This window comes from Dermacentor silvarum, chromosome 10, assembly GCF_013339745.2.
Source record: "Dermacentor silvarum isolate Dsil-2018 chromosome 10, BIME_Dsil_1.4, whole genome shotgun sequence".
In the NCBI taxonomy this organism is placed as follows: Eukaryota; Metazoa; Arthropoda; class Arachnida; order Ixodida; family Ixodidae; genus Dermacentor; species Dermacentor silvarum.
This window is the reverse complement of record NC_051163.1, coordinates 45,730,178-45,757,613: the sequence shown is the minus strand read 5'-3', so window position 1 is coordinate 45,757,613 and position 27,436 is coordinate 45,730,178. Positions and strand designations below refer to the sequence as shown.

Genomic DNA, 27,436 nt, shown 5'->3' with positions numbered 1-27,436 from the left:
CTCGACACAATTAAGTCCTGCTTGTTCGACGAACGAAGTGTCGAGGCCCACTGCTTCCCTTCTTCTCGTTCATTACGATAAGCTGTGTCCTTCACGCATACTTTCTTGCCGCAGACCCAGGTTTCGCCCTGTTGCAAGGTTTCCTCCTGCTTATGTAGACCTTAGGGTGGCACAAAAATACAAGCACTACTCTTTGTTTTCCGTTATGCTGCTTGTAGCTCTAGCCAAGCTGCATGGACTTTCCATTGTATCTTTCCATGAATCAAAGGCTCGCCCATTCTGAGAGCGAACGCGTGGGTGAACGTGTAGCCGCACTGCGCGGAGCGCTGGTGTAGCCGGTGCATCGGCGCATACACGCAAACTTGCGCATATGCCTTTGGAACTGAAGGCAAGGCTTTGCGTCGGCGGCTTCTTTTTTCGGCCGTTCCAAGATTCTGTTCCTGCGAATAGAACTTCGCTATCAGTAGCGTGTCAGTGCTTGCAAGGAAGCCAGCCTTTCTTTTGTGCGCCGTATGCTATAGTATGCGTAGGGTTGATGACCGGTGGACAATTAAATTTACAGAAAGGGAGGAAAGGAAAGCGCAGTCGAGGACGGCTGAAAATTAGGTGGGGTGATGAAATTAGGAAATTTACAGGCGCACGTTGGAATCAGCTAGCGCATGACAGGGGTAATTGGACATTTCAGGGAGAAGCCTTCGTGCTGCAGGGGACGTCAAAATAAGTTGATGATGTTGATGAGGATGATGCCATAGTTAGTCGGTTTTTCAACCCTTTCAACTCGATAAGCCTCATCGATGCCAGTAAAAGTTTATTTCGAGTAAGAGCCAAATCATTTTCATTGAAAGGACAGGAAGTGTGCTGGCGCCTGTACAGTTCATTTGGCTTAGGGTGAGCAATCATCGGCCTTCTGCACGTGACGCCTGGCTTAACAACAGCTTTTGCTCGCGCGAGCAACGTTCGCTTCAGCTGAACGCTAGTCTGTCGCGGAAAAGCACTATAGAAGAAGTCACAAAGCCATTCCTCCAGGTGTCGCTGCGGCTGCGAAAATTGGGGTAAAGGTTCTATAGGTATATTGGTTTTAATTACGGAAGTTAAGATCGAGATCAGATTGGCAAATGGTTTCATGGCGATAGACGTAACACCTGAATAAATCAAGCGGCTGGGCTAGGTGACTAGCTGTAGATTGTTTATTATTATTCCTCATTCCCAGTCCCTGCTCAAAGCAAATCTTGCTGTGTGCTTGGCTAACTACAAAGCCTTCAATGATAATGTCACCCTATACTGTCGCATTTGTGAGGATGCCGTGGGTACCCAATAGTAATCAACTCACTCCGCTCTTTAGCTACCTTTTTCATTCCGACAGTATCCTTCGGCGCTTGGGAATGTTAATACCGACATCAGTGCTTTCCATTTTCTCAGTAACGCCTCAAATGTATTGTGGACCCAGAGTGCTATATGTTTAATCGGGGCCGCGTTCAAGTTTCCCTTCAGATTCAACTGTTCTTGACGAGTGTTAGAATATGTCTTTATTACTCCACAGCCAAAAACGCTGTAGCGCCGTCGTGAAGCCTATCGGTGATCACGTGAAGAACCTGTTAGCGAAGTGTATTCACTCGTCATTTCATCCAACAGACGCTCGGAGAATTAGTTGCGACAATTCGCCTGTGACGCACTGCATGGCTGCTGCTCTCGGGGTGATAGTTAAATTGCAACCCCGGTTACGTCTAACAGAGTTAAAATTTGCAAGACATTAGTGGCACTGCACTATAAGCCGCGTATGCACTGTAATGTTAACGTGCATTTGGCGTACCGAGAGAACAACCGACACGTTCGGCGTCCAGTTAAGCAAAGCAGCAAATTCTTTCAATTGTCGCGGCGCCCCCAGCGCGGGGTCTCCGCTGTGCGGCATCGTCTTGCGGGCGATGTTCACGCTGCCGGCCGCCGGAGCATCGCCTCTTTCGCCGCCGTCGGCGCCGCTGGTCGCGCGACTTGCAGCCTAGAACACACCTCTTTTATTGCGATAGCAAATATATGGACACTTTAAGCGAGTTTCTGCCGTCGGCATCGCCGTCGCCGTGAGGTTCAGTATAAAGTCCAAGGGCGATAAAATCCTCGCCGCGCGCCGTATGTGCGAGTGATAGCGCGCGGGAGACGCGCGCTTTCATGGTGAGCCAACGCATGGCGGAGAGCAGACGCGACTTCTGTCGCGCGAAAGGCCGTGGGGGAATGGGAGGGAGGGAGGGGGGCAGCACTGTGCTGCGTCATCAAATGCGTATCTTGCAACCGGGCGCAAGGGGAACTGGCGATGCAATCTCACACGCGAAAGTAGGAAAGCGGGAAGGCAGCGCGGGAGGGAGGGGGCGGCTTCTACTCTGCCAACAAATGCGTTCTTGTACTTGTGTGTAAGGACGAACACAGGACGAGGGCTAACTTTCAACAATTGATTGATTGCAGCTGGTAAGGAGATATATATTCACAGGGAAGGAACTGCAATAAACGAACAGAAGGGAAAGAATAAAAGGAAAAGCAGTCATGTGGCTACTATGCCAAATAGTTCAAGCTCTTTCTTGGATAAAAGAATACACGGCGTGCTAACACAATCATCACCTCCTCTAGCTATCTCTGCTGCTTCGACAATTTCCCTCGTTATCTTATTCCTGTGGCGATACACAACAACAGTTTGTTTTAAGAGAGGGTAGCATGGTTCCTCCGCGTCACATATTCTACAGTGGGCTGCCAGGTGCCCGTCTATTGCGATGCTCTCTACTTTATTACTGTGCTCCGCCGGACGCACGTTTAAACATCTGCCCGTCTGGCCCACGTCGTACTTCCCACACGAAAGTGGAATCTTATACACCATGTTCCGAGTGCATGTAGCAAAAGGATCCTTATGCGCGATAGCGCAAACTGGCTTCCGCTTCCTCGTAGGACAGCTCAGCCCACTCAAACTCAAAAGTTTGTTAGGTGCTGTAAAAACAACGTTTACGCAGGACCGTTGCCCTGCATTTTTTAGGTTGTGAGAAACCGTGTGAAAGTAGGGAATTACAGCCACGTTTTGTTTTTCCCTTAGTTCTTTCTTCTTTCTTTCGTCATCCGCTCTCTGCTCTTCACTTAGGCGTGAAGTTGCCTTCCTTCGACGATACAGGCTTTCAGCAACCGAGATAATCCTATGTCTCGGATAGTTCGCTGCTTCCAAATAAGCCACCTGCTTACTAACTCCTTCATCCATTTCCAATTATTAGTTACAAATAAATTCCCGTATGCTTTCCTTGGCTTCATTGTATTTTGGCTTCATATGGTTGCGAATGATCAAGTGAGACATGCAAACACACAGAGGGGCGCTCTAGTACAAGCACTACCACTAGTACGATCCCGTTTCTGTGAACACCCTTTTTAAGGTGATCAACATGACGCACCATTGTATTCAGAGCAGTGAAACAAAGGAAGACCGTGCCACCAGCATGTGGAATGTTGTGTTCGCTGACGGGCTAAGTGTGAAATGACAGATCCAAAATATTTGTTTAAATGCATGTAAGACGTGACGAGATGGGTGAAATGTTATTGTCCTTCTTAATCGACACAATAAATTTGCAGGCTGCCTAACGTTAAGACACCTTTACTCAATTAATATTTCTCAAATTACAGAAAATTGTTGAGGTGATGTAAGCTATTACCACTTCCGGGCGGAAACTAGAGGCCCCTCTGCGCGGTGACGAGTGACTGCAGTTCTCCCGCGGGAAAATCATTTCCAATAGTCTCCTCTGGCATCAGTTTTACTCTATGTAGCCTCAAATTAGTGTTCGTTATTTCTATTACCCGAACATACGCGAATATTCGAAATTTTCGCAGAGTGAGTTTTCGAATAGAATAAGAATTCTGATTCTGAATGCATATACTGGAATTCGTGTGAAATGTTTTCTTTTTTTGTGATGCGATTAAGTAAATGCTGTAAACTTCTTGCTCTTATGCTACCAATTTTATAACATAGCGATTGCGTACCTGTCCATTGAGAGGCTAAGACCTCCAACATGCGATCCGCGTGACTGCGGCTTCTACTTTGTCCATTTTCAGTCCACTTACCGCCACATTGTTTCTGGAATCAGCCCAATTAACTATAGTGATATCTTCCAGAGCGCCATACCTTTGTCGAGAAGAAGCCTACAGAAGATACACCCCAAATTTCGGAAAATGATGTGCAGATGACTTCGCTTCAAATAAGAAGGCGCGTAACGGCCTAATTGTATTTGCCATATGTAATACGTATGCCATACGCATGTAATTCCAATAATTATGTATATGTTCCGTGTAATTTCTGCATAAGCTTTGTGGAATCTATGTAAATATGCCATGCAAATTCCATGTTATTTTCATAAGAGTCGTACGCAAGATGTCTGGAATTATTGGATTGATATGGAACGTTTGAGTAGAGTGAGAATAGGTGTAACTGCGTGAAGTACAGAACGCGCCACCGGTGCGTTTGCGGGTGTAGACATGGGGCTTCATATAGGCCAATTATATGAGTGCTGTCGGCAAGATAGCGGCAAAAGCCATGTTCGACAAGGTCCGGATGGGTTCGCTTAAAATGATTCGGTATAATAATATAAAAAGGAATTATTGTAGTATTATATGTATATTATCTCATTAGAGTTTTAGCTTCTCCGGAAATTTCTTACTGTTTGCGAACTGCCGGGTTACCCGAGATGTGTACGGTAACAACAACACTCGTAGGGACAGCTTCTGGCGTAGAGTTTAACCTGAGAGTGCACGATTGCCGATACTTAAGTGGCCTCTTGCCTTCTATTTATGGATTCGTGTAAAGTGTTGGTAGCGACGTAATCATTAGAATGCTGTCCTTGTATGATACTCTTTCGATGACAACACTCACTCAAAACAAGAATGTTTTAAAAGCAGTATAGTTAGACAAAGCGTCCCGAGATGGCGCTTCTAACGCTGCTATATATTGTTAGATTAGAGTATTGGTGGGAAAAAAGCAGGGAAGTGATTGATACCACCCGATCTGTTAAAGTCATAGGTAGATTATGGTTTGGTGTGGTGCATAGGGGGAGGGGGGTACCAGGTAGATTTTGGTTTAAAGAAAAACAGAAAAATGAGAGGTATACAAAAGTGCTAAATGAAGAACATGTATAGTATACCTAATTAAATTAAGCAGGCTAGATCATTTTTGTCTCCGCCCCATTTCAAAGGGGACGCCATTAAATTATTATCATCATCATGGTCTAATTAACTTGGGTTCAGGGATAACAGGGGTAAACTGAACACGTCCGCAATAGAGAGGTGATTGGAGGTTTGGTGGCGGAAAAGTAGGGAGACCAACAAACAACGGAGACATACAAAAACAGACTTCCCGGTAATGGCTCAAAAGTTTGAGGCTGGGAATTCTTTGTATCTCTGTGTTTTCTCAAAAAATATAGGTAGGACATTACACAAGATAATAACAAGACCAGGGTGGTGCAACCCACCACCCCGTTTCAAAGGGGACGTTCATTGCATCTATCCATTCATTCATCCATGGTATCTGTGCCTGACAAGCGCGGACACAGAATGGAGGAAGAGGTCAAGAATGTCGGCAACCAAGTACAGGGTAATTTAAACTGTAAATAGACAACCAGGAGTCAGAAAAAAAGCGAGAAACACAGAGACAGTAAATTGGATGCAAAGAATGGAAACAAAAAGAATCATGGAGATTTACAAGATTGAGAAGAAAGAAACACAAAGGGCGGTGCCTTGCTATTTGATGCTCGAGCCGGTTCCGTAAGGACATTCGGAACTAGATGAGACGTGTGTATACTCCAGAAAAAATCCGGAGACCACTCAGCACTTCTTAATGGAATGCGAAGGTATTCACCCAGTGAGAACCGTAGGTAGCGTAACACTGCCAGAAGCGGTTGGGTTTAAAGCGGACCGAAGCATCAACAGAAGTCGACATAAGCAACAGACGTTTAGAGTATTGGTGGAAAAAAGCAGGGAAGCGACTGATACGACCTGGTCTCTTATAGTCGTAAGTAGCGGTTCAAGGTAGATTTTCAGGGAAAAAAACATTAATGAGATGTCTACAAAGATGCTAGATGAAAAACATGTATAGCATACCTGATGAAATCAAGCAGGCTAGGTGACCATTTCTCACCACCCCGTTTCAAAGGGCATGCCATTAAATCGTCATCATCATCAATAGTACATTGTGCAAAATAAGAACAAGGCTTGGTGGCGCAACCCACCTCCCTGTTTCAATGGGGACGCTCATAACATACATCCATCCATCCTGCCATGCAGGGCTCCGGTAACATAATAATCCATTAGCTGTACGAAGTCTCGAAACAACTTTGAACTTTCTCATTTCCGTTGTTCGTAACAAGCATTGTTAACCGCCACTGCCGCAATCGCAGAGATGGTCTGAGGCTGTGCTGCCCCGACCCGAGTGGGGCCCCAAGGACACGAGCACACTGTTGCGCTACCAGCTATTCCTATTCAATCGAGCCGTGTTGCCGCCGGGCAAGACTTGGGCCGACCAGGAGCCCCTCAAGAAGGCCGCGCTAGCACTGGGCTGGCAACTGCATGCGGATGACGAGAAGGATGCCAAGGCAGCGCCGCCTCCAGCCGCTGTGGGCGCCGTCGAAGTAGCCCAGAAGGAGCAAATGGTGGAGCCGCCTCCGGCCGCTGTTGGTATTGCCAGGAACGCTGGAAGGGTCGGCGCCTCAAAGGAAGTTGTATGAATTGAACCAACGAAATAAAAAGCAAATGCATATTCAAGATGTTTACATCAAAAGTCACGTCTTACGCTGATAATCTCTCTACCGCTCTCTTTCTCTCTCTCTCTCTCTCTCTCTCTATATATATATATATATATATATATATATATATATATATATGCCTGTGTCTGTGTGCGTGTGTGTTGTGAACATTGCCACAAACGTACCATGGCTGTACTTCAATTTCACTCGCCCGTGCTACAACCACGGAGCCTCAACTCCAAGAGAACTCTCTCTCTCTCTGGCGCTCTCTATGAATCAACCATTGCTGATGCCACATGAGAGTAACACTGACATTTGGGTGAGTTGGTGAGTGTTAATTTCTTTGAAACGGCGCCAGAGAAAAACGGGGCGTTTGTGTTCATAGTGTAATTCCGTGTTCGTGTTTTCTCTGTGGCACCGTTTCAAAGAAATGAGCCACACGAGAGACACCATAGCGCAAAGTAAATGGCGCTTGTCAATTTTTTTCGATTTCGTGTTTTTTTTTAACCTTACAATAGCTCTATTCTCACAGCGTATCGCGAATTTATTTTTACAGAAGCCTAATCTTTCAATCTAATTCGACCTATTTTTTCCCTTTAGTGTGGCTTGGTGTTTCAATGCATGTCATTGATGTATAGTATCTATACAATGTAAGGACGTGTTATTTAATTTGAATATTTTTATTTAGGTATACTTACTTCGATACGCAAATACACTTAAACGCACGTGAATCTAAACTTGTGCGAAGCGGGACGATTGCCCGTTTTGCTTCGCGCCCAGTGAAGGTATGTTTACCATATTACAGTCACAGCTTGTTATGCGTCATAGTTTGCATGAGAGCATGCGATCTGCTACAATAAATCGTTAGCTGTTGGGCCAGTTGGTGCCTCAGGTCAAAGCGTCTTTCCCGTCCACAATGTTTCTTTCCGCCGTTATTCCTCTCAGTGACACAACACGGTATAAAGAAATTTCGTGTCATGAGGGCCTAACGGGAAATGAAGGCGAATGCATCGCGTACACAAGCCCAGTTTAAAGACGGCACGTACGGTGCTGTGTGTTTAGCGTATCCAGACGTCTTACAAAGACATATTCTCGCGCATTTGAAGAGACGTATCGGTTTGCTGAAGGTATCACTCTTCACGTCCTGTAGGGAACGCTCCACGGCATCGCATTTCACATTTTGGAATAAGTAACTCTTAATGTTCTGCACTACATTTAGCCGCGCGTAGACCCGTGAGCAAAAGTATGCGGACCAGGTGCTCACCGAAAAATCTAAGAACTCATTCTTAGTTCTGATGCACAAACTGAAATGAATGAGTGCATTGGAAAGTTCGCAATACCAAGTTATAACAGACTTCTCCAATTTATAGTTACATTCTTCTACAAAGCATATGATCGGCTTCATGGCGAAATCACTGCTACATGTACCTTTGGTCAGGAGAGTACCTGCTTGTTGAGGCAGCTCTTTTCTTGCTTACACTTCCTCAGCGGTTGCATTCAACGGTTACAGTGAGCTTACAGTCTCAGCACACGGGAAGACCTACCGCACGCACGTAGAACACCGACGCGTTTTATTGTGCTCATGAGGACATGTGCGAGGGCATGTTCTGAAGGACATTTTACGTGTGAGCCCCTGAGGCAGATAAGGAGGGTGTCTTTGATGTGTTCTCACGTAACTAGTTAAGCGAAAAAGCTAACGAAGCTGTTTCAGAAGTTTCTACTTGGTACAAAGAAGTGTTCTTTCTATAAATTTAAGACCCGGGCCTCGGAGTTATATAAAGAAACATTGGTCGTTTCAGGACCCATGCTTCACGACTCACGTTATCTCTTACTTAGTGCCAGAACATCACTGAGTAACTTCTGCGGTTGCGCTGTTTTACAGATAACGCCATCCAGGAAAAAAAAGGCATTTAGCAGACAGTAAGGTTATCATCGACTCTCACATTTCAGGTGTTCTCGTTTGTATGTTTTGCACGGGCCGGTAATTTGCGACTCTCTATTTTTTCATTATTTTTGCTTTTAGTCGATGGCTCTGATACCGCTGCGCTGCACTTAGACGCGATGGCGCTACGATAAACAAATCCTAAAGCAAGTGGAACGTTTCAAATTAGGACCAAGATCTTTTTTTGCGATACGTACCGAGGCTGCCTAATGCGTTGGTTGGTTGATTACGGTGTTTGGCAGCCTGAGTCAGTCAACTTGGCAGCCTGAGTCAGCAATTGCTCTCCCTGTTCGTCTCCTTCGCTGTTCAGGGATCTCACCCGGACACTTTTCATTTTTGAAGTGCTCGTTAGTCTAGTTTACACAGAGTAGATGTGATTAGTACGCATCGATTTCCAAGTACTATGCTGGCGAGACACAGAACAGCCACTCCACGTGGCCGCACGGGTTTATCGGTAGAAAGGCTTGCAAAGGTGGCGGCAACAGAAATAACAACAAAATGAAAAACAGCTCAAAGCATGCAACACGTAACACGCGTGACGAGTTATCAGCTCCACGTAACCATGCGAACCGCCTTTATCCAACACCACCTAGATAGCACAAGGCCTACAAACTCCGATTTATGACGTCATGCAACCTGGCCGAACTGCCATAGAATCTAATGGAGATGCTCCCACGTAAGCAACACTGATTTTGACGTCACCGCTTTCGCCATGCAAGCCTTTTCAATGAAAATTTCGGGCCGGGTAGCATGACGTCATAGATCGGAGTGCGTAGGCCTTGTGCTATCTAGTTGGTGTCGCTTTATCGCAGCCGTCGAGTAACACTCGCCCCGCCGGATGAAGAGGCCGGCAACAGGCACGTCGCCTTCCCTTGTTCAGTGCACCAAACGCCCCCAAACCGAGCCGCCGTCATACCGGACCCTGGAACGAGGGCGGTGCATACCCTGAGCGGGCACACCGTCGTCGGAGCAAACTGGCGACCGATGCCCTTTACAAAGGAATTGCCGTTGCCGCGCATCTGTGGCCTCTGCCGCACGGTTCCCAACAGGACGGTACTTCTGCCCTGCTCGCACTTCCTGTGCGATTCCTGCAACGGCGTCAGAGACCAAGATGGCCGCTACGTGTGTCCGTTGGACCTGGAACCGTTCGATGAGCACGATTGTCTATGGAATGACTTCCCTGCCACGAGAGCGAGCAGCCTCAAGGTGAGCGAATATCAGCTCGATTCTGCTCGTGGTACTGACAGGGACTTGTTAAGAAAGTTAAGTACACACCCTTTCACAAACACCCGGCAACGCTGCGGAAAGTACACTGGTAGTTCGATTGGGAATCAACGCTTTTCTCAGGGCGGTAGATTTTACACCTGCCTTTCTGAGGAGTAAGTACTTCCCGTATTACAACAACTTGTGGACGCAAGGTTACGTGAAATCACTTAGCTGTGCACCTGCTATTGTCACAAGAACGTGTCATTCCGCTCGGTGATTATTTAATTCAGATATGCGCTGCGTTCCACGTTACAGATACGTAATATCTTGGCACATTGTCACTCGAAACCGCCGCGGTGGCTCAGGGGCTAAGGCGTTCCTCTGCTGAGCACAAGGTCACAGGATCGCGTCCCGGCCGCGGTGGCCGCACTTTGATAAAGGCGAAATGCAAAAACGCCCTTGTGCTTTCATTGTAGTGCACGTTAAAGAACCCCAGATGGTCAAAATTAATCCGGAGCCCTCCACTACGGCGTGCCTCATAATCAGAACTCGTTTTGACACGTAAGACCCCAGAAAAGATACTCAAGATAAACAAGAGGCGTTGTGAGGTTTGGGAAAAAAAGAGCGAGAGGAGCTTCCGGGGTCGTGGCAGACGTAGGTAACTCTAAATATAGACACATACGTTTTAATGTAGTTATAAACGAAGTAGAGAAAGGCAGGATTTTAGAGCCGCAATAAATGTAGCAAAATTTATCAGTTCAAGGAGGTTGGGTGACTACTCGACTTCTGCCTTTGGGTGCCATTGGGAATCGCCAGCAGAAACCACTGAAAAAAAAAATTCTTGGGGTTGCAACGTTCATATATGGACGGATTACCAGCGAAGCTTTTGGAATCTGCAGAAAAATTGTCCGCTTTTGCACGGTCGCGCTGTCGCTCGTTGTATTGGCGTTTCTGCTGCAGACGCCTCTCGGTTCGTTCTTCCGGCGTGCGCCACCACACTACACCGACACAAGCGCCTCCGCGGCGGTCAACGCACCCGCCATCAATTCATCCGGAGCAACCGCTGCTGCAGCCGCGCCGTCACCTCCGATGCGCGTGACGTTATAACCACAGAAGCGCAGGCCACGTGCACAGGCGCCGTCGCTACTCTTCCCCCTCTCCTCCTACCCGTCTCCGTTGCTGCATCGCTGTAGCCACACTGTTGCCCCCCCCCCCCCCTCCCCTTACCTGTCTCCATTGTAGTAGTAGTATATTTCTTTCTTGCATACGTACGCAAGGGACAGACGCAAAAAGCGCTTTAAACGCCTCACAAGGGCTTCTGCACCTCTGGCTCGCAACAGATGCACATGTATTACACAAATATTTGACTCATTATAGAACAATGTGAGCGATAACAAACGGGTATTTCGCACTTACAAAAGCAGGTAATGAGACACTTTTCATACAGTAGTAACAAAGGAATAAAAAAAAAAAAGGGGGGGGGGGGGAGAAACTGCACTCACGCCTACTTATGACAAAATCAGTATAATTTACGTATAGGTCCTACACAATATTGTTTAGTGCTCGTGAAATATTTGCTTTTCGAACAACATTTATTTAGGTCGTCCTTTAAAAGCCTGTGGACTAATGCCGAAATCTGAGCTATTTTCTAGTACATTTACTTATCGCATTGCCTGGTATTGCTTCGTTTGTTTTCCATAATTTGACATTGTTTGTGGCAATCGTAAATTTCTTCGTGTGGGATAACGCTTACTATTTGCGTTTGTGCAGCTTATTTTTATGTACCTCTTTTAATAGTGTGACATAGTATATTTGACTTGCCTTCAACATTTTATGCTTATAAAAGAGCGTTCATGTGCGTAAGAGGTCGATACTACCATGGTAGTTTTCTTAACAACAAAGTATTTTCTATTGTAGCACAATCAGTTTGTTAAAATTTTATTTGCTTGTCGTCCCCCGTACCAATATGCCGTAACAGTCTCGAATAGAAGAGCGAATTGTACAAATTTTTCTTTAGCCATTTAGGAATAAGGGAACCAGTCTTGTATAGGAATCCGACTGTTTCGGCAAGTTGGTCAACCAAATGATTAATGTGGACGTTCGACGTTAAGTCTTCGCTGAATCATACGCCAAGAAATTTTTGTTGTCTTGCTCGCTTTATAATGTTCCCGTCGAAGTTAATCTTCATCATTTTACACATGTTTGTTTACTGGAAGAAATTGCCGCAGCGCTGCCGCCGGACTATTTCCACCTATCCCCTACCCGTCTCTGTTCGTGTCCACGCGCTGTGTCCCCGATACGGACGTAAGCAAGCCAAAGTAGCCCCCCCCCCCCCCCCCCCCCCTGTGAGCACATGCAGGGGATGCATACGGTGCTAGAGGTAAACAGCTTCGCTGTAATATTTGGTCGCTTGTGAATCCGTTTACTCCGTGACCACATACAATAGTAATGTTTAAGATGCGCTGATTGGTTACGCATACCTACGCTGCGGGTCTAGCTTTAACGCATGTTTTTTTTTTTTTAATTTCCAGGCCCATTGCTGGAATGAATGCGACGGATGCGCGTTCGTAGGCACCATCGAAGCTGTACTGCGGCACTACGAGAAAGAATGCGACTTCCATGCTCTCCTGTGCCCACGGTGTCAACAAAGGATACGGCACACAGAGCTTGCAGCCCACTATGTGGCCGGATGCTCGCGTGGTAATCTGTCTTCGAGACCTGCACAACATTACCAACGTGGTGATTCACGTGACTTTCGTGACGTGAGTGCCACACTGGATGAAATGAAATCTTTTTTGACAGGCCCGTGTCACCAACAGTTGGCATGTGTTCAGAGGCAAATGAACGAACTCTTGGAACTGTTTAGGACCTGTGGCACCGTGAGTATATCTGACATCAGTAACGTGGTCAGGAGTTCCGAAGAAAATTTGGTGCACAAAGTGGAAGAATTCAAGTGCAATATCTGCTCTACAGTTACAAAACTGAATACCGGTCTGAAAGAGCTGAAGTCGCTCCTCAGAGACCCGTGCTCTGATCACCTGCCCAATCTTCAGAGCCAAATTAACGAAGTCATCGAACAATCAAAGGCACATTACGTTGCCCTTGAACAAGAAATGACCACAGCGCTTAGAGACTTGGAAAGTAACTTAGAGGTAAAAATGTCTACACTTCAGGCACATCTTCATTCGACGTTCACGCTGCAACTACGGCCTCTCCAAAGAGTGCTTGATTGCTTGCAGCAGAAAAATATATCTTCGGAAAGTGAAGGTGTCGCTGCTGCAGCCACTTCAGTGAAAACGAACATCCCCTGGAACTCTGAAAAGAAGCGCATCCTTCGAAAGTTGGAAGCCTTCGCCAATGCATCACTGAGCACTCTGGAACTACTCCGACAGGACAGTCTGTCGCATCGCGGCCGCCCATGGATTTCTACAGTGTGTACCATGAACCCGTACTCGGGACGCATGCTGTATCGGACATTTTTACCAGATCATTACATTATAACTATAAGAAAAGCTGACCAACTATTTGAGGGGGACATATTTATAACGGACTGGATTGTCTGGCATGGCAGTGATATGGGCTTCTACATTATGTTTTACAAGAATGAAGCGCCATTCAATTTGCGGACTGACGCAGATAGCAAGCTTACTGATTTGATGTTAAGTGTCAACTGTCATTTATTCGCGGATAAGTCTTCGTTTTCCTGGGACAATTTGAAAGTGACAGTGCTAAACCAGGATCCGCGCAATGATACCATTTTGCGTAGAACGTCCACTATGGTTAACAGCGATAGCTATTTGGCGATATTTCGGGTTCAAGGAAGCACGCTCGCTGCGGGGGGCTTCATAAAAAACAGAGAACTTAAGTTTAGTTTTAAGTTCTTTAAACCACGAAGTATATTTCCTAACTTATCGTGAAGCTGTGGAAAAGCATTTACAGCGGATTCGTGCGCTGTTTCGCCCGCAGAACAAATTGCCGTGTTTAGGCTCTTATTGTTGCATTCCCGCATCTGATACATCCGCTTTCAACCGCGACTGTTTCGTGCAGACGCATTGGACAACTTCTCTCGGGGGGTGACAGTCCAACATCTAAATCTTTATGCACTTGGATAAAATGGTATCAAAGAAAGGTGCGCCGTGACACTTCTCGAGAACTTCTCGATAACGTTGCTTGCAAAATTTCCGAATGTGCCCTTGCAACTTTCTTGCACAGATACGTAGTGCTCTGAATATTTCCTACTTCTACCAACAGCTCCGCGCAGATAACAGGGCTTTGCTGAAGCAGATTTTATTTGATAGAGAGCAATTATATCCTATCCGAATAACCCCTGACCTGCTCGCAATGTATGCGTATAAGGCTCACATAAAATCCACATGGAAGACGTAGCCTCTCTGGTTATTTTGGCTTCCCTTGGTCAAATAAAACATAAGGAGTGTATTGTCATATATGTATATATTAATGCTCAACGTAGCGCTAGTAGCCTAGTCTTTCTAAAAGCAGGCCTGCATGCCCAGTGCTAATGGAACTAAGTGAAATGACACCATAAAACTCCCTCACCTCGTCGTAGGCATCCGCGCTGAACTGCAGGATGAGAAATTACCCTCAAAAGTTCGACATCTTAAACATCTCGCCACAGCGAAACGTTTGAGTGGACTTGGAGCCTAAGAGCGAGGCGCGCGATCTATTTTGTAATTATTATTTTTTTTTAAGTTTGACAGTGTAGTTACAACGCAGCCTCCAATCTAATAATGGCGCCAAGTGCAAATCATGCTTGGACTTCAATTTAATCTAATGTACACTAAGCAATGTTAAGAGTTCTGGTTCTACACAAATAACTGCGCTGCAATCAGGTGTCGTAGTGAAATAGTTGGTCATGAAACAGAGGAATACTGTTCTTTAAACCGAGGCTGCGAAGGCGATTCACGAACTCACGCGCGCTACTCAGTTCGTTAGTGGGCTTTCCTGATTTGATAAAGTTCGTTCGTGCGTGATAAAATCATTTAAAGGTCACTTTTTGTTTCTCTGATCAGTACGCTCTTCACATTTTCGTCTCCTTTGAAATGTGTATTTGCACCGTTTGTTTTGAAATAATAAAGTTATTTTCAACTCAAGTGCCTTCTCAGTAATTTTTTTGACAAAGCGAAGAAAACGATAGAGAAACAAGTGTTAATGCGCCAGGCTATAGCAGCATTTCAACAGATTTCAGCGACAGCGCACAATTGTACAGAGGCGGACATTACGCTCACGCTTAAGACGAGCATCAATCAAACAAAGGAAAGCGTTAGTGGCTGGATGAGCGTACTTAGATGCATTCCCTGGTGGGGTGAATGAATGTAATCTTCTCAACTTCCGGATAGTTTCATCTCCATCACTTTCATCGTTCATCAGCCTACTAGAGACATCAGACACAGACGACGCCACTTAGCACGCCCACATATCTTCACTGTAATACTTGTTTCGTGCGCTTAAAATTTCTGCCTTTGAAGTCCCAAACTGTGGGCACTTCTCCGTTTTTATCTGTATAACTTGTGTAATTTTACATAGATCATTTACTCGGTATTTTTACATACACTTATTAACGCTATATTTTTTGAGCGTTAGTGTTATACTTACCACATGTGTTTTATTTCAGAGCGTCATTGGAAAACTTTGTAATACTTAAAGTAGTTTTTTTTTGCCTATTAATAGAAAACGCAGCATGCGCTGTTTGTTTCTTTTGTAGAACTATCTCATACAGTACCCACCTGCTTTGGTCTCACTGAGACTGGCAATATTACGAATAAATAAGATAAATAACTCACCATATTCACCTCAACACACGATATTTTGAACCTGTTAAGTTACCCTTATAGAGGACTTGATTTTTGTTATCATTTTGAAAATTGGACCTTTCGCCCAAAGGTCTACGGAACATGACTGGAACTGCTCATTTAAAAAAAAATTGTTGCTCCTCCTTCGTCTTTTTTTTTTGTGAGAATATATTTGCAACACTGAGAAAGGTTGAAGTGGGCGTTGATGCCGTTAATTTGTCGCATAGTGCTACTCTTTGTCCAGCGCCTGTGGCGTATTTCACATTTAGTACTGTTGCTGTAGTTGTTTCTGTACATCCTCCCTAGAAAAAATTGCCGCGTATCTGCGTGCTTCGCTGCAAATGTCGTCGAAAGACGATAGTCTTCTGCCGGCCGTACTACATGAGTGCTGGTCTGATCCGCGGCCTCCCGTGATGCTGTTCTCGTACCATTTCCATCCTGGCATGATAAATGCAATGGAGGTTTCTTTGAACAGATTTCATTTTACCGCATTATTTCATCAAGCGGCCATTTATGTTTTGCCCTGCCTCAGACAGCGCTTCCTTTATGTTGAACCAGCCGCATCTGGCTGGCATTGATAAAATTGAGGAGGCGCTGCGTGAGACATGGACGCCATCTGGCAATACATCGGGAAACATGAGCTTGTGCAGAGGGTTTCCTTCCTCCATGGCAGAGGGCGCTCGTCGGCGCGCAGTCGGGGAACGTCGTTCGTCGGCGCGCATAGCATGACATTTTCAGCGCAGCTTAAGAAACTAGGGTCTTTAGAGTTACGTATCTATGTATTTTCTATTAAAGGAAAACACCTCCTAATACTTACCTAGTGATGTTGCGCCTCAGATATGCGTAATATTTACTTTGTGATCGATAACGTTCACAAGTATGAACAGCCGTACCAGTTTAAGTAGTGTGGGCGGTAAGCAAGTGGTCCAACTTTGGCCGGGTGGCTGAATCGGGTGACAGACAGACAGACAGACCAAATTTTCAGCGTTTAAGTTCCCCAAGAAAGACTATCGTCTTTAATATTGACCATGAGGGTGCTTCAGGGGATAACTTCGGCATGAAAAAACAAAAACAAAAAAACAAGAGCTTATTTCAGACTCAAACAGATCTCAATCATACACATCAACTTATACAATAAAAAATTTTACTAGGAGAAAGCAGAAGAAAATGTCCCTATTAACCGGGCCGCAGGACCCGATGAACGCGCGACAGAGCTAATAATAAAAAAAACATTGGTCCAAGGAGCAAGGCACTGCTGACTAATGACATAGAGCAAGTGATCAGAACGAAGAAAATTCCAGTTGAATGGCGGGAAATCAAGATGAATCTCATCTACAAAGGCAAAGGTGATAAGGATAAGATGAGTCACAGTAGCGTTGGTGATATATAGAATGGCAATGCAAGCCATGAAATTGGAACTGTCTGACTAGGTGGAGAAAAAAATGTCACAGTTTCGCCCTAAGGGCGAAGCAATGAATGCGATAGTAACACAGCAATGTCATACGAAGTAAGGTGAGCGGCTTTGGTAGCAATATGAATTGTAGTAAACATGAGCTGATTAAGTAAGCAGGTGTGCTGCGGCGTAAGTAGACCGACATGAAGAGAGACTCGATGACCACGAGAAGGCGCGTGTGAAACGGTGGTGTTGATGAGAAGCGCTTCCCGTGGGCAGCGCGCGTGCGAAGGGACACACCTGTAGCGCTGCACTGCCGATCCGGGCAGCATTACATGTGTAGAGTGCGTTGGAAAATGTGGCCCGACTATTACTAACTGAATGAACAAGCGTGGTGTGAGCGCGCACGAACAAACATGAATAGATCACACTGATTTACTGCAGACAACGACTGTCAAAACGCTGGCAGCAAGCCCATACGCTGCAGCGGGCGAAGGTACGTGCGGTCTATCGCTTCAACAGAAACTGAGCGGCGAATGCACAGTGCATAAAGGTCAGAGCCGTGTGGTGATAAGAGACGGTGCGGCGAGCGACGAGCGCGGTTGTTGGCTGAGGAAAAGTGCGCCCCCCCCCCCCGCTCCCTCCGGCGCTGGCTTCACGCTTCCTTGCTTGCGCGTGGGAGAGATAAGAGACCGTGCGGTCGAGCGACGAGCGCGGTTGTTGGCACAGTAGAAGTGCCCCCCCCCCCCCGCTCCCTCCGGCGCTGGCTTCCCGCTTCGTTGCTTGCGCGTGGTAGATTGAGTGCGTTCGCTCTCCGTGATAGCGCGCGTCCCCGCACGCTTCCGCTCGGGCATACGGTGCGCGGTGAAGATTTTATCTATACGGAACCTCACGGCGACGGCGACGGCAGAAATCCGGTTGAAGTGTCCATATAATTGCTATCGCAATAAAATGATGTACTGGGGGAACTACAGAATGCGTTCTGAGCAGGCAGACGCTTAGAGGATAAAGTGTTTGTGCTAAATCAGTGCGTATAAATCTCAGTACCTCATAATAGACTTTATGTAGCTCTTATATACATTAAGGAAGCCTACAACAACGTAGACATATAATTCTCATGAGGTATTCTCAAGCAGTTGGGCATAGACGACGATTTCGTGGAGTTGCCGAGGGAGATATATAGAGAAGACCGAGTGCAAGTTGAATGGAAAGGCTTAAAGTGTAATGAAATGGTTAAAATTCACCAAGGATTCAAGTAACGATGTCCCGTCTCTATCAGTGCGCACGATTGATGGAAAGATGACTGCGAAACAGTGAATTAGGGTTTGATTTATCGCCATGCGTAATGCTCAAGTAGTGTAACAAGGTCCCTGGACGACATATGCGGTCGACATAATGCTACCAGCGCACAATACATGGTGTTTACAGAGACTTCCTAATGCGTGTGGAAACTCCACGATGACTCTAGGCCTTAAGTTCAGTACAGAAAAATTGGTAATTAATAACTGCGATGAATAGACGAGCACTTATGTGGCGTCAATTCAACAGCAAGTCATACCAACAGTCAAGCAATATATATATATATATATATATATATATATATCGGCGGATACTTAAATGTATGAAATACTTACTCAAAGACCCACCAAGATAAATGTGAAAGGGGCACCCCAATCCACAGATAAAGCAACCTCGCACACTTTCGGGCCGCGATAAATATGTGGTGGTGCGTGGCATCTGGAAATGAGTAATGGCGCGGCGCTATCGTTCGCAAATGCCATACTGTGCTTAAAACCAATTATCTCTTCGGGGTTAAAAGCTAACCACACATCGGCAGGTCGTTTGGCTTTGGGAGCCCAAGGCAAGACCAGAAATGAGGCAGCGCAGGGTGATATGGGTTGGGCCTCTTTTGAAGTCAGAGAAGCGCAGAGAAAAATTAGGTTTGAAGAAAGACTCAAGAACATAGGTCAAAATAAGTGGTTTGGTAAAGTGAACAAGTATCTGTACCTGAAAAGCACGGACACAGAATCGAGGAAGTGGTCAAGAAAGCTGGCAACCAAGTACAGGGTAATTGAACGTATAACTAGACAACCAGGAGTCATCAGAGAAAAAAAGTGAAACAGAGACTTCGTATTGGACGCAAAGAATGGAAGAAAAACAGACCATGGAGATTTACAACAATGAGAAGAAAGAACTTGAGAAAATCTGTAGGATAACACACATCCTAATGGAATGCGAAGGGATTCCTCCCATGAAGCCCGTAGGTAACGAACACGTTCGAGAAGTGCCTGTATTTTGAAGTGGGCGGAAGCATGAGCCGGTCAGCAGTCCAGATAAGCAAGTGATGTGAAGGATTCCTGAAAAGAAAGTTGCGAAGCGATCGATATGACCGAACCCCATACAGGCATAGGCAGCGAAGAAGATAGACGGAGCAGTTGTGAGGAAAAGAAATATATATATATATATATATATATATATATATATATATATATATATATATATGATCACCTGTATGTATTAAGGAGATGTATACGAAACTGATGGAAATATAAGCTTGTGTAGCATACGTGATTATCTCAAGCAGATTAGGTAACTCTTTTTTCACCTGCCTATTTCAAAAGGGGTGGCAATCAATCATCATCATCATCATAAATAAACTGAAAGCCAAAGAATAGCGCACTCCGCCGGGCTTCCCTCGCCTCCGATCAGTCGCGGCGGCCGGTTGCGAAAGCCGCGCGTGGTGCGTTCCGCCGAGGAGCAGGCTGCGTTTGAGCTATGGCGCTGCGAACTAGCTCGGGAAAGGGCTCGTCATCGACGTGCCGATTCTAGCGCTAGGGCTTCCGAAGCCCAGGCGACACATCAGCGAAGAGCCGCAGTCCCCGAGTAGCGGGAGCGCGATGTTGAGGCAAATGTAAGCGTCGTTTTGCCCTCCAGGAACCCGACAACGGTGGTGAACGCCTCGGAAACGCTAGCGCCAACTTCCCCGGTGCGAGGGCCAGGTTTCAACGTGAGTTTATCAACCGGAACTTCGGAGCCAGTTGCAGTGCGTGTGACCGGTTGTGGTTCGAGCACAACGTGGTACTCGTCAGTGCACTTCGTTCCGAGGAATACCGAAGAAAATAACTAGAAGCTTCGCTTACCCCCATTTCCGGTAGGGGAAGGGTTGGTCTTTCTTTTTATTCCTTAGGTGGCCTAGACACAAACAAAGCGGCAGGCCCTGACAGCATACCCAATCGCGTACTAAAGCAATGCGCTAGCTCTCCAAGCTCTCGTTCTCCCACAATGTGTATGACGTCCTTACCTCTGGGAATCTTGCCTGGTGAATGGGAATTTGCTGATGTTGTACCTGTTCACAAGAAAGGACGTGAAATTAACATGAAACAATACCGCCCAATTTTTCTCATTTGTGACACTTCGAAAATTATGGAACGCATTGTGTACGGCAACCTAATAGAAAATAAAGAAGGGGGCCGACAGATGGACTAGCACAACTGTGGTATATGAAAGTTACAAAAAGGGCTAACATGCCTCCGAAAGGCTGACCTACTTTTCGATAAGTGTACCTATCTTTGTCAAATGCGGCCTTGTCATCCTCGGCAGGCTAGTCTTAACGAGTTAGTAGGGTGATGGTTTTACAGCGAAGCTGTTAAGGGCTCACTCTTCGATGGTCGCGTCGGGATGTAGAAAAAAATGTGGTTGATCCCTCTTATATAGGAATCGGTATAGAACACGAAAGTGAAACGTGTCTTCACAGAAGTAGTGTAATGTTTATTGCACATTGATATATAATGTCTATTGGTGTTTTGTGGCTAAAGCGCCCTTAGGCGTTGATGCACCCACGCTGACGCCTGGTGGCACGTCTCCTCCATCACGACTACCAACGTCGATGACCATGAGCAACCGTCGTGCATATGGAAGCTGCACTACGCTGCACACGCTAGCACAACGCGAAAGACGAAGCACGTAACTGACACACTAATACAACGCGCAAGACAAAGCACGTAACTGAATCGTCACCGAGTCAAATCAGCGCGTACAGCGCGTCGTAATTGCAGCCTCCGCGATCAACTTCAGAAACATTTTCAGAGCTAATTGCGGAGGCCACGCTCCGCTGTGCTGAGTACGGTGAACGCCACCTAGGTGGCGTTGGTAGTGCTTCTTGATGCCAGCGTCCCTTCGAATGCTGGCATCGAGGCGTCGTAGTGCTGAGACCACCGAAGCGTTCACTGTCGGTGCGCGTTAAGGCCGGAATACATGGAGCGAATAACCGGCGTCCGAGCGAAGAACTTCGTCGGGCGGCGAACGTCCGACGGCCGGCGTCAAGAAATTTGCCGTCCGCAGCCGATCTGCCTGTCCAAACATTTTCGTCGGGCGAACGCCGCCGCCGGAAGCGTCTAGCGCGCAGCGGTGGACGACAGCCAATCAGGAGGCACTAGTTCCGGTCGCAATGCATGCTGGTGTTTCGCGCGCGCGCGCCTTTTCGCGTCGTCTGCAATCGCGTTGGTGTTGCCGTGTCTGCATGTCTCTGCACCGATTGAGTAGTTCCTAGTATGATCTCTCAGGAATCGCGTTGTATTTGTACATCCCATATCCGCTGATCTGCGAGGAAACAGACAAGCAGTGCAAGCTCTCTACAACAACCTTCAACAGAAATCTTCTGATCTCAGAGGCCACATGCTGTCGTCATGCCTATCTCCCGACTTCCCCGATAGATGACGTTGGCATCGGATATTTCTTTCGCTAGGCTTAGACGCGTTCGAAACGAGAAGCGATCTCGAAAACTACTCAAGGTTATCCATAATACTCTGTCGTCGAAGCGGCCTGAGACTAAGCGAAAGCCGTTTACGCAGTCATTTGCTTCCAACTAAGTGAATTCTACAAGGACAACGCCAAATTCAGTTCGAAGCGGGCGGCCGGGACCGCCGCCAACACGGCGGCCAACGCGCGGCGGCGTTCGCCGCATGTATTGCAACACAGCAAACATCCTGCGTCGTGTCGCCGCGTCGTTACTTGACGCGTGAAGTTCGTCGAGAAAGTTCGCTCCATGTATCCCGGGCTTTAGTGTCATAATGCAGTACTTCTCTTTTCTGCTCGTAGGCGGCGGCACCGCCCCGAGCAAGAGCGCGGGTACACGGAGGAGTGTTAGATATATAAGGCGCGTCTGTGTAGCTCTCTGCGAATGCGTTTGTGGCGCAATGGGTTAAACGCTCGGCGATCTATCGTCGCGGACCGAGAGGTCGTGGGTTCGATTCCCAAATTTTGCATGTTTGTGGAACTTTTTCTTCTGGTTTCTTTCTTTGTATTATGTTCTATGACGTATTTCCGTGACGGAAATACGTCAGTGAAGTCTTGGTGGACCCCGGAATAAAACACTTTCGTGTTAAAAAACTCTCATTCCCCGTATGCTGTATGAAAGCGCGCGAGCGACGCGCGCTTTCACGGGGGGCGAACGCACGGCGGAGAGTTAAGGCGACTACCGTCGCGCGACAGGCCGTGAGGGGACAATAGGCAGGGAGGGAGGGAGGGAGGGGAGGCGACGTTTAGCTACGCACCAAATGCGTATCTTGCGACCGGGCGCAAGGGAAACTGGCGACTCAATCTCCCACGCGAAAGGAGGACAGCGGAAATGCAGCGTGGAAGGGAGGGGTTGCGGCTTCTGCTCTGCGAGCAACTTGTACTTTGTGCACCGTATCTTGAAAGCGATCTGCAACAGGGCTCCTACCTCTGTATGCACTGTGCTTTCGCCGCTCAGTTTCCGTTGAAGCAATAGACCGCATGAACCTTCGCTCGCTGCTGCTGGCGCGCTTGCTCACGCCAGCGTTTTGACAGCGGTTGTGTGCGGTCACGCAAACAAAGCGCAGAACTGTTGTCGACGTACGGCGGCGGCGTTTTGCCCGCGTTCGCACCGAACGCTCGCGGCGTTTGTGACGTGTTTATGAAAAACATCCCAACCTTAGCCGTACACCCTATGGCAGTGTACCGTAGCGACCATAAGGCCATGGTCCCTGTGGTAAATATATAAATGAAAACCACCGCATAATATGTATTTCTGATTCTTTATTAGTTCAAATAACCAATTACACCATCACAGCTTAATAGTCATAATTGGAAATACATAATTCCCACCATAGTACAGCTTCGCTGGTCTTCCATCTCCACCCTAGTGGAAGGGCTGACGGCTTTTTTTTTTTTCTTTTTCTGTCTTCTTTTGTTGGGGGGGGGGGGGGGGTTGCACACAACATTCTCCTGGCTGCTCTGTAGCATTTGCTACCGTGTTTTTCTTCTGATTCCTTTTATGTTATCCTTGTCACATCTCCCGCGTCTATAACGCTCTGTGCGCAAGTCCTGTTCTGCACAAAAACAATAATAAATAAACCTTAGGTCCTCAAAACCTTCTCGAGTCCCTCAGTACGTAACCAGAACGAGTAACTCAGTGCGCAAAATACCTGATGAAGGATGGAAAGGGAGACAATAGCCTACTTTGGTTACTTAATGAGATCGCAGTTTTATCATGTAAAATCGCACAATTTACTTTATATATTTTAGGTAAGCTAACACTTCTTGAAACCAGCAAGAATAGCTTAGGGCAATGCTGAGCATTCCTATAACAAAAAAGCGCGTGCCCTGCGAACCAAGCCGCGTGCGGCCGAGAAAAGTTGTTTCGCCACAAGACGGGGCTCGTGGCTGGCAAAGTTTCAACTTTCACATGCGCGCGATTGAGCGATCGGAGCGAACAGCGGCGCGGCGCTGCGAAACTTTTCGCGGGGTTTCGTTTCACATGCGTTGCCGCTGTTTCTAGTTCACTGTATTGCCGCCGCTCATATTCTATCGCTGCGAATATCGTCCTATGCGCAGGCTTTCCCGCACTAATCGTCCACTGGTCACGTGGTGAGGCGGGCCGTCATTGGTTCCGAAGCGGTGCTACCGCGCTGCCGCCCCTGCCGCCGCGATGAAATTACAGCTTGCTCGAACCAACCTCGCCGCTCCTGCCGCTAGTGCCGCCGCCGCCGCCGCTCGAAACAGGTTTCTGCCAGGCCCCGGAAGCTAGTAGATACAGCGCTCGACCGCTGGCGCCACACTGCGCCGCTCGCGCGTACCATTTTTCGAGCCGCCGCCGTTGCAACGGAGGAGGCGTTGACGGAGAAAACGCTGGGCTGGTGGTGACTAGCCTGCTGTTGGGATCGGTGGTATTATAAACGCATCACTGTTTTGGTGATCCAAATATACTCTCACTATCAGGGAGGGAGCAGTCTACCTGACTGGAGCAGTATTTTTTTTTATTTGGGGTGTTGCTACGCTGCGCTCCGCAACACCCCAACGACCGCCGCTTCGCGTCGGCGCCCGGCACCACGGCTGCCGCCGTGGCACGCTGGCAAACAGAGAGGAAAAGAAAAGGGGAAAAGCGTTATATTCAGAAAAAAAAATCTAGCCAGAGCGGGTTTCAAACCCGCGTACGCATGATCCCGAAGCAAGCGCCGTAACCACTCTTTTTTTTTTTCTTTATTGCATTGGTATAACAGTAAACCACGTAGTGACAAATTCATAATTTTAGAACTGTTTCATGGGTAACAAGCCTTCCATACGGGGCACCCACTCGGGTACACACTTTTTCACTTTTTCCATTTCGAGAAATGTAATGAGAGACTCAGCCATACAGCCACGCTTCCAAAGGTTGCATTCGTGCGAACCATATGATTGCGTTCGAGCGCCTTCGGTGAACGGAACCACCTAGAAACGCGGTACGCACGAGCGGTAAAACGCTGTATCTACTAGCAAATGGAGTGTTGCGCCCCCCCCCCCCCCCCCCCCCCGGAAACTCTCGAGTTCACCAAATGGCCACAGAGTGCGACAAATGAACCGCGGCGCATTCCAGCATAAGCGCGCAAATGGAGCTACTGTAATTTGGTCGCATACGTTAGTTTGTATTTTTTCTGCCAGGGGCGCTCAACGCGGCTCCATATTTGATCTATTAATGAACATATAATAACCGACAAACATAGTTACGGTGTCATTTTTAAAAAATAAGCAGTATATTGTTTTTTTTTCTATTTGACTTCTGTTATTAAAGTCCCTGCTTTGTTACTTGAATAAAGGTTTTGAGGCCTCACTGACATGTGATCAGTAGCAGCCCACTGGTATCGATTGCAGTCTGTGCCGTTTATCGATTCAAATTGTACGGTGGTTATATTTGCGAACGGGGTGGTCGTTTCGTTTGAGCAGCATCGCACAGGTTCGTTTTAATTAGATATTAATAATATCTCAGCCAGTTAATGCGCCCAACATTCGATGGCGGCCACCAAGCGTACGTATTTAAAGACGGTGAACTTTATCAGCAGCGGCGTTTCACTGGCATAACGGCTGCATGCACGACTTCCGCCGTTAGTGATCTGCCGCTTCTGGCCGCGTAATGACGTTTTGCTTTAAAAAAAGTGCTGGTCAGCACGAAAATTCATCGCTGGAACCGAGGACAGTCTGCTTGAAGACTGCCCCCGAAGGCGGATTAACCTTGCAGCTCCTGGGCGTGTGCGCCGGTGATTAAAAAAGCAGTGCTTCTCATTTTCAACTTTGAATGTCTTTGCGTGCGAGCCGGATGAAAGAGATTCCTGTCATCATTTCGTAAAAGTAGAAAATAATAATTATAAAGTTATTGCCCTTTCAAAGCAAGTCAAACGAGGCTCTTGCTATTTTGCCAAGTTGCTAAAGTTGCTAACATGAGTACAGCATAAATAATAAAGTTTTGGCTATTTCTGCATAAGCGATACACCGAGATAAATTCACTGCACATTATTGACAAATGTACTTCCGGTGATACAGTTAGATTAACTGCATTTGAGACATAATAAAATAACTGTGTTTATTACTAGTATCTGACAGAAACAATTGTCATCTAATCGAGGCTTGACTAACCGCAGCCCACACAAGGACACCACTGAAAGAAATGCACACTGAAAACAGTGTTGTGTGTGTGTGCTTTTCTGTCATGGAGCGTTTTGTGCACTGTTCTGTGTCATATATGAATCACAAACTCACCCACACTTGAACCATAGTGATTGAGGCTCTTTTTTCTTTCGACTCCAGCCTCCAAGACACTGCTCATATTTGGACTCATCACTTTGGACTCTATAGTCTCTCTGGACGTACAAGTCAACAGTGAACGTGTCACCACTGGAAGTAACATCAAGGGCCAGAATCCTCACAGGGTATGTTTCTGAACACTTCAACTAGAACCGTGATTTGTTCATTTATGGGACTAACTTTTGTTTCACCAATTTTTGCTTGCATGTGTATGTCATGGCTTTGTCATTTCTCTTTTCAGGAAGACGGACAAAAGTGAGATTATTTGTCTGCGAGTTGCCCACGCTGAGCCACAAGAAGCTAAACTTTCACCATAATGACAACAGGTCCTCTTGAACTACGTGCCTCACCATGAAATGTGTGGAAGTTTACCAGATAAAGAGGTGTGAGCCCTATTAGGGAAGCAGCAGTCTCCATTTCTGTATCGTACCGAGCGGGAATGAGAAATTTGACATACAAGCTCAGTTGCTTTTAAGGGCGTTTTATGACAATCGGAGAAGCAATATGTTGAGTCCCAACTTGTTTCTTTTCCAGTCAGTATAGCCATGACGACCAGAACAGAAACAATGTAGCAAGCTCCTACTTGCTAATGCAGAAACTCTGTCATCTGCTCCTTGCAAATCAGTTTGACGGGCATTAGTACCACGAAGTATCACATGCTCCCTCACAACGATAATTTCTTACATGAAACTGCAAAGAATTTTAAAATGATCAAAAGCGCTCAATGCAATTTTAAGGAAATGATACATCATGTTGACAAACTCTGGCAGTCACTCTTCATTTTATTATTTTATTTTTTGTTTAAAGCACCCTCAGGGCCACATGGCATTAAAGAGGGGAGTGGTTACAAAGTAGTAGAGTAAAACAAAAGTGCAGTGAGTTCTTGTAACATAATCATTATCCTGATTATGCAATGTTAGCTAACGTTCTGCAAAAACCTTGTTATCTGTGATGGCTACGATACTGCAATGAGGCCGCAGTATGAAGTCGTCATGAAGTGTGGTGTGATAGAAAATTTTATGAAATAGCAAAAGATGGGCGACTTTGCGGCGATTAGCTAGCGGAATAAGTGCTAGGTTAGTTTACATTGAGGTTATACTCACGGTGCGGTTATAATTAGAAATAATGAAACGAGTAGAGTTATTTTGTACTAGTTCAAGTGAAGTAATAAGATTAACGCGACTGGGATCCCATATTGCAGATGCATATTCAAGTTTAGAACGAATTAGTCTTGTAAAGCTGTAGCTCAAAGTAGACGCTG

At 46.5% G+C, this 27,436-nt stretch overlaps 1 protein-coding gene across 1 annotated transcript; it reads left to right on the top strand.

Moving 5' to 3' along the window:
- Positions 1 to 9,478: 9,478 nt before the first annotated feature.
- On the top strand, positions 9,479 to 26,434 carry LOC125941013 (TNF receptor-associated factor 6-like). Its single transcript, XM_049657889.1, has 3 exons — positions 9,479 to 9,897; positions 12,429 to 12,659; positions 26,417 to 26,434. Exons 1-3 carry the CDS (start codon positions 9,676 to 9,678, stop codon positions 26,432 to 26,434), a joined length of 471 nt encoding a protein of 156 aa, XP_049513846.1. The 5' UTR covers positions 9,479 to 9,675.
- The last annotated feature ends 1,002 nt before the right edge of the window (positions 26,435 to 27,436 follow it).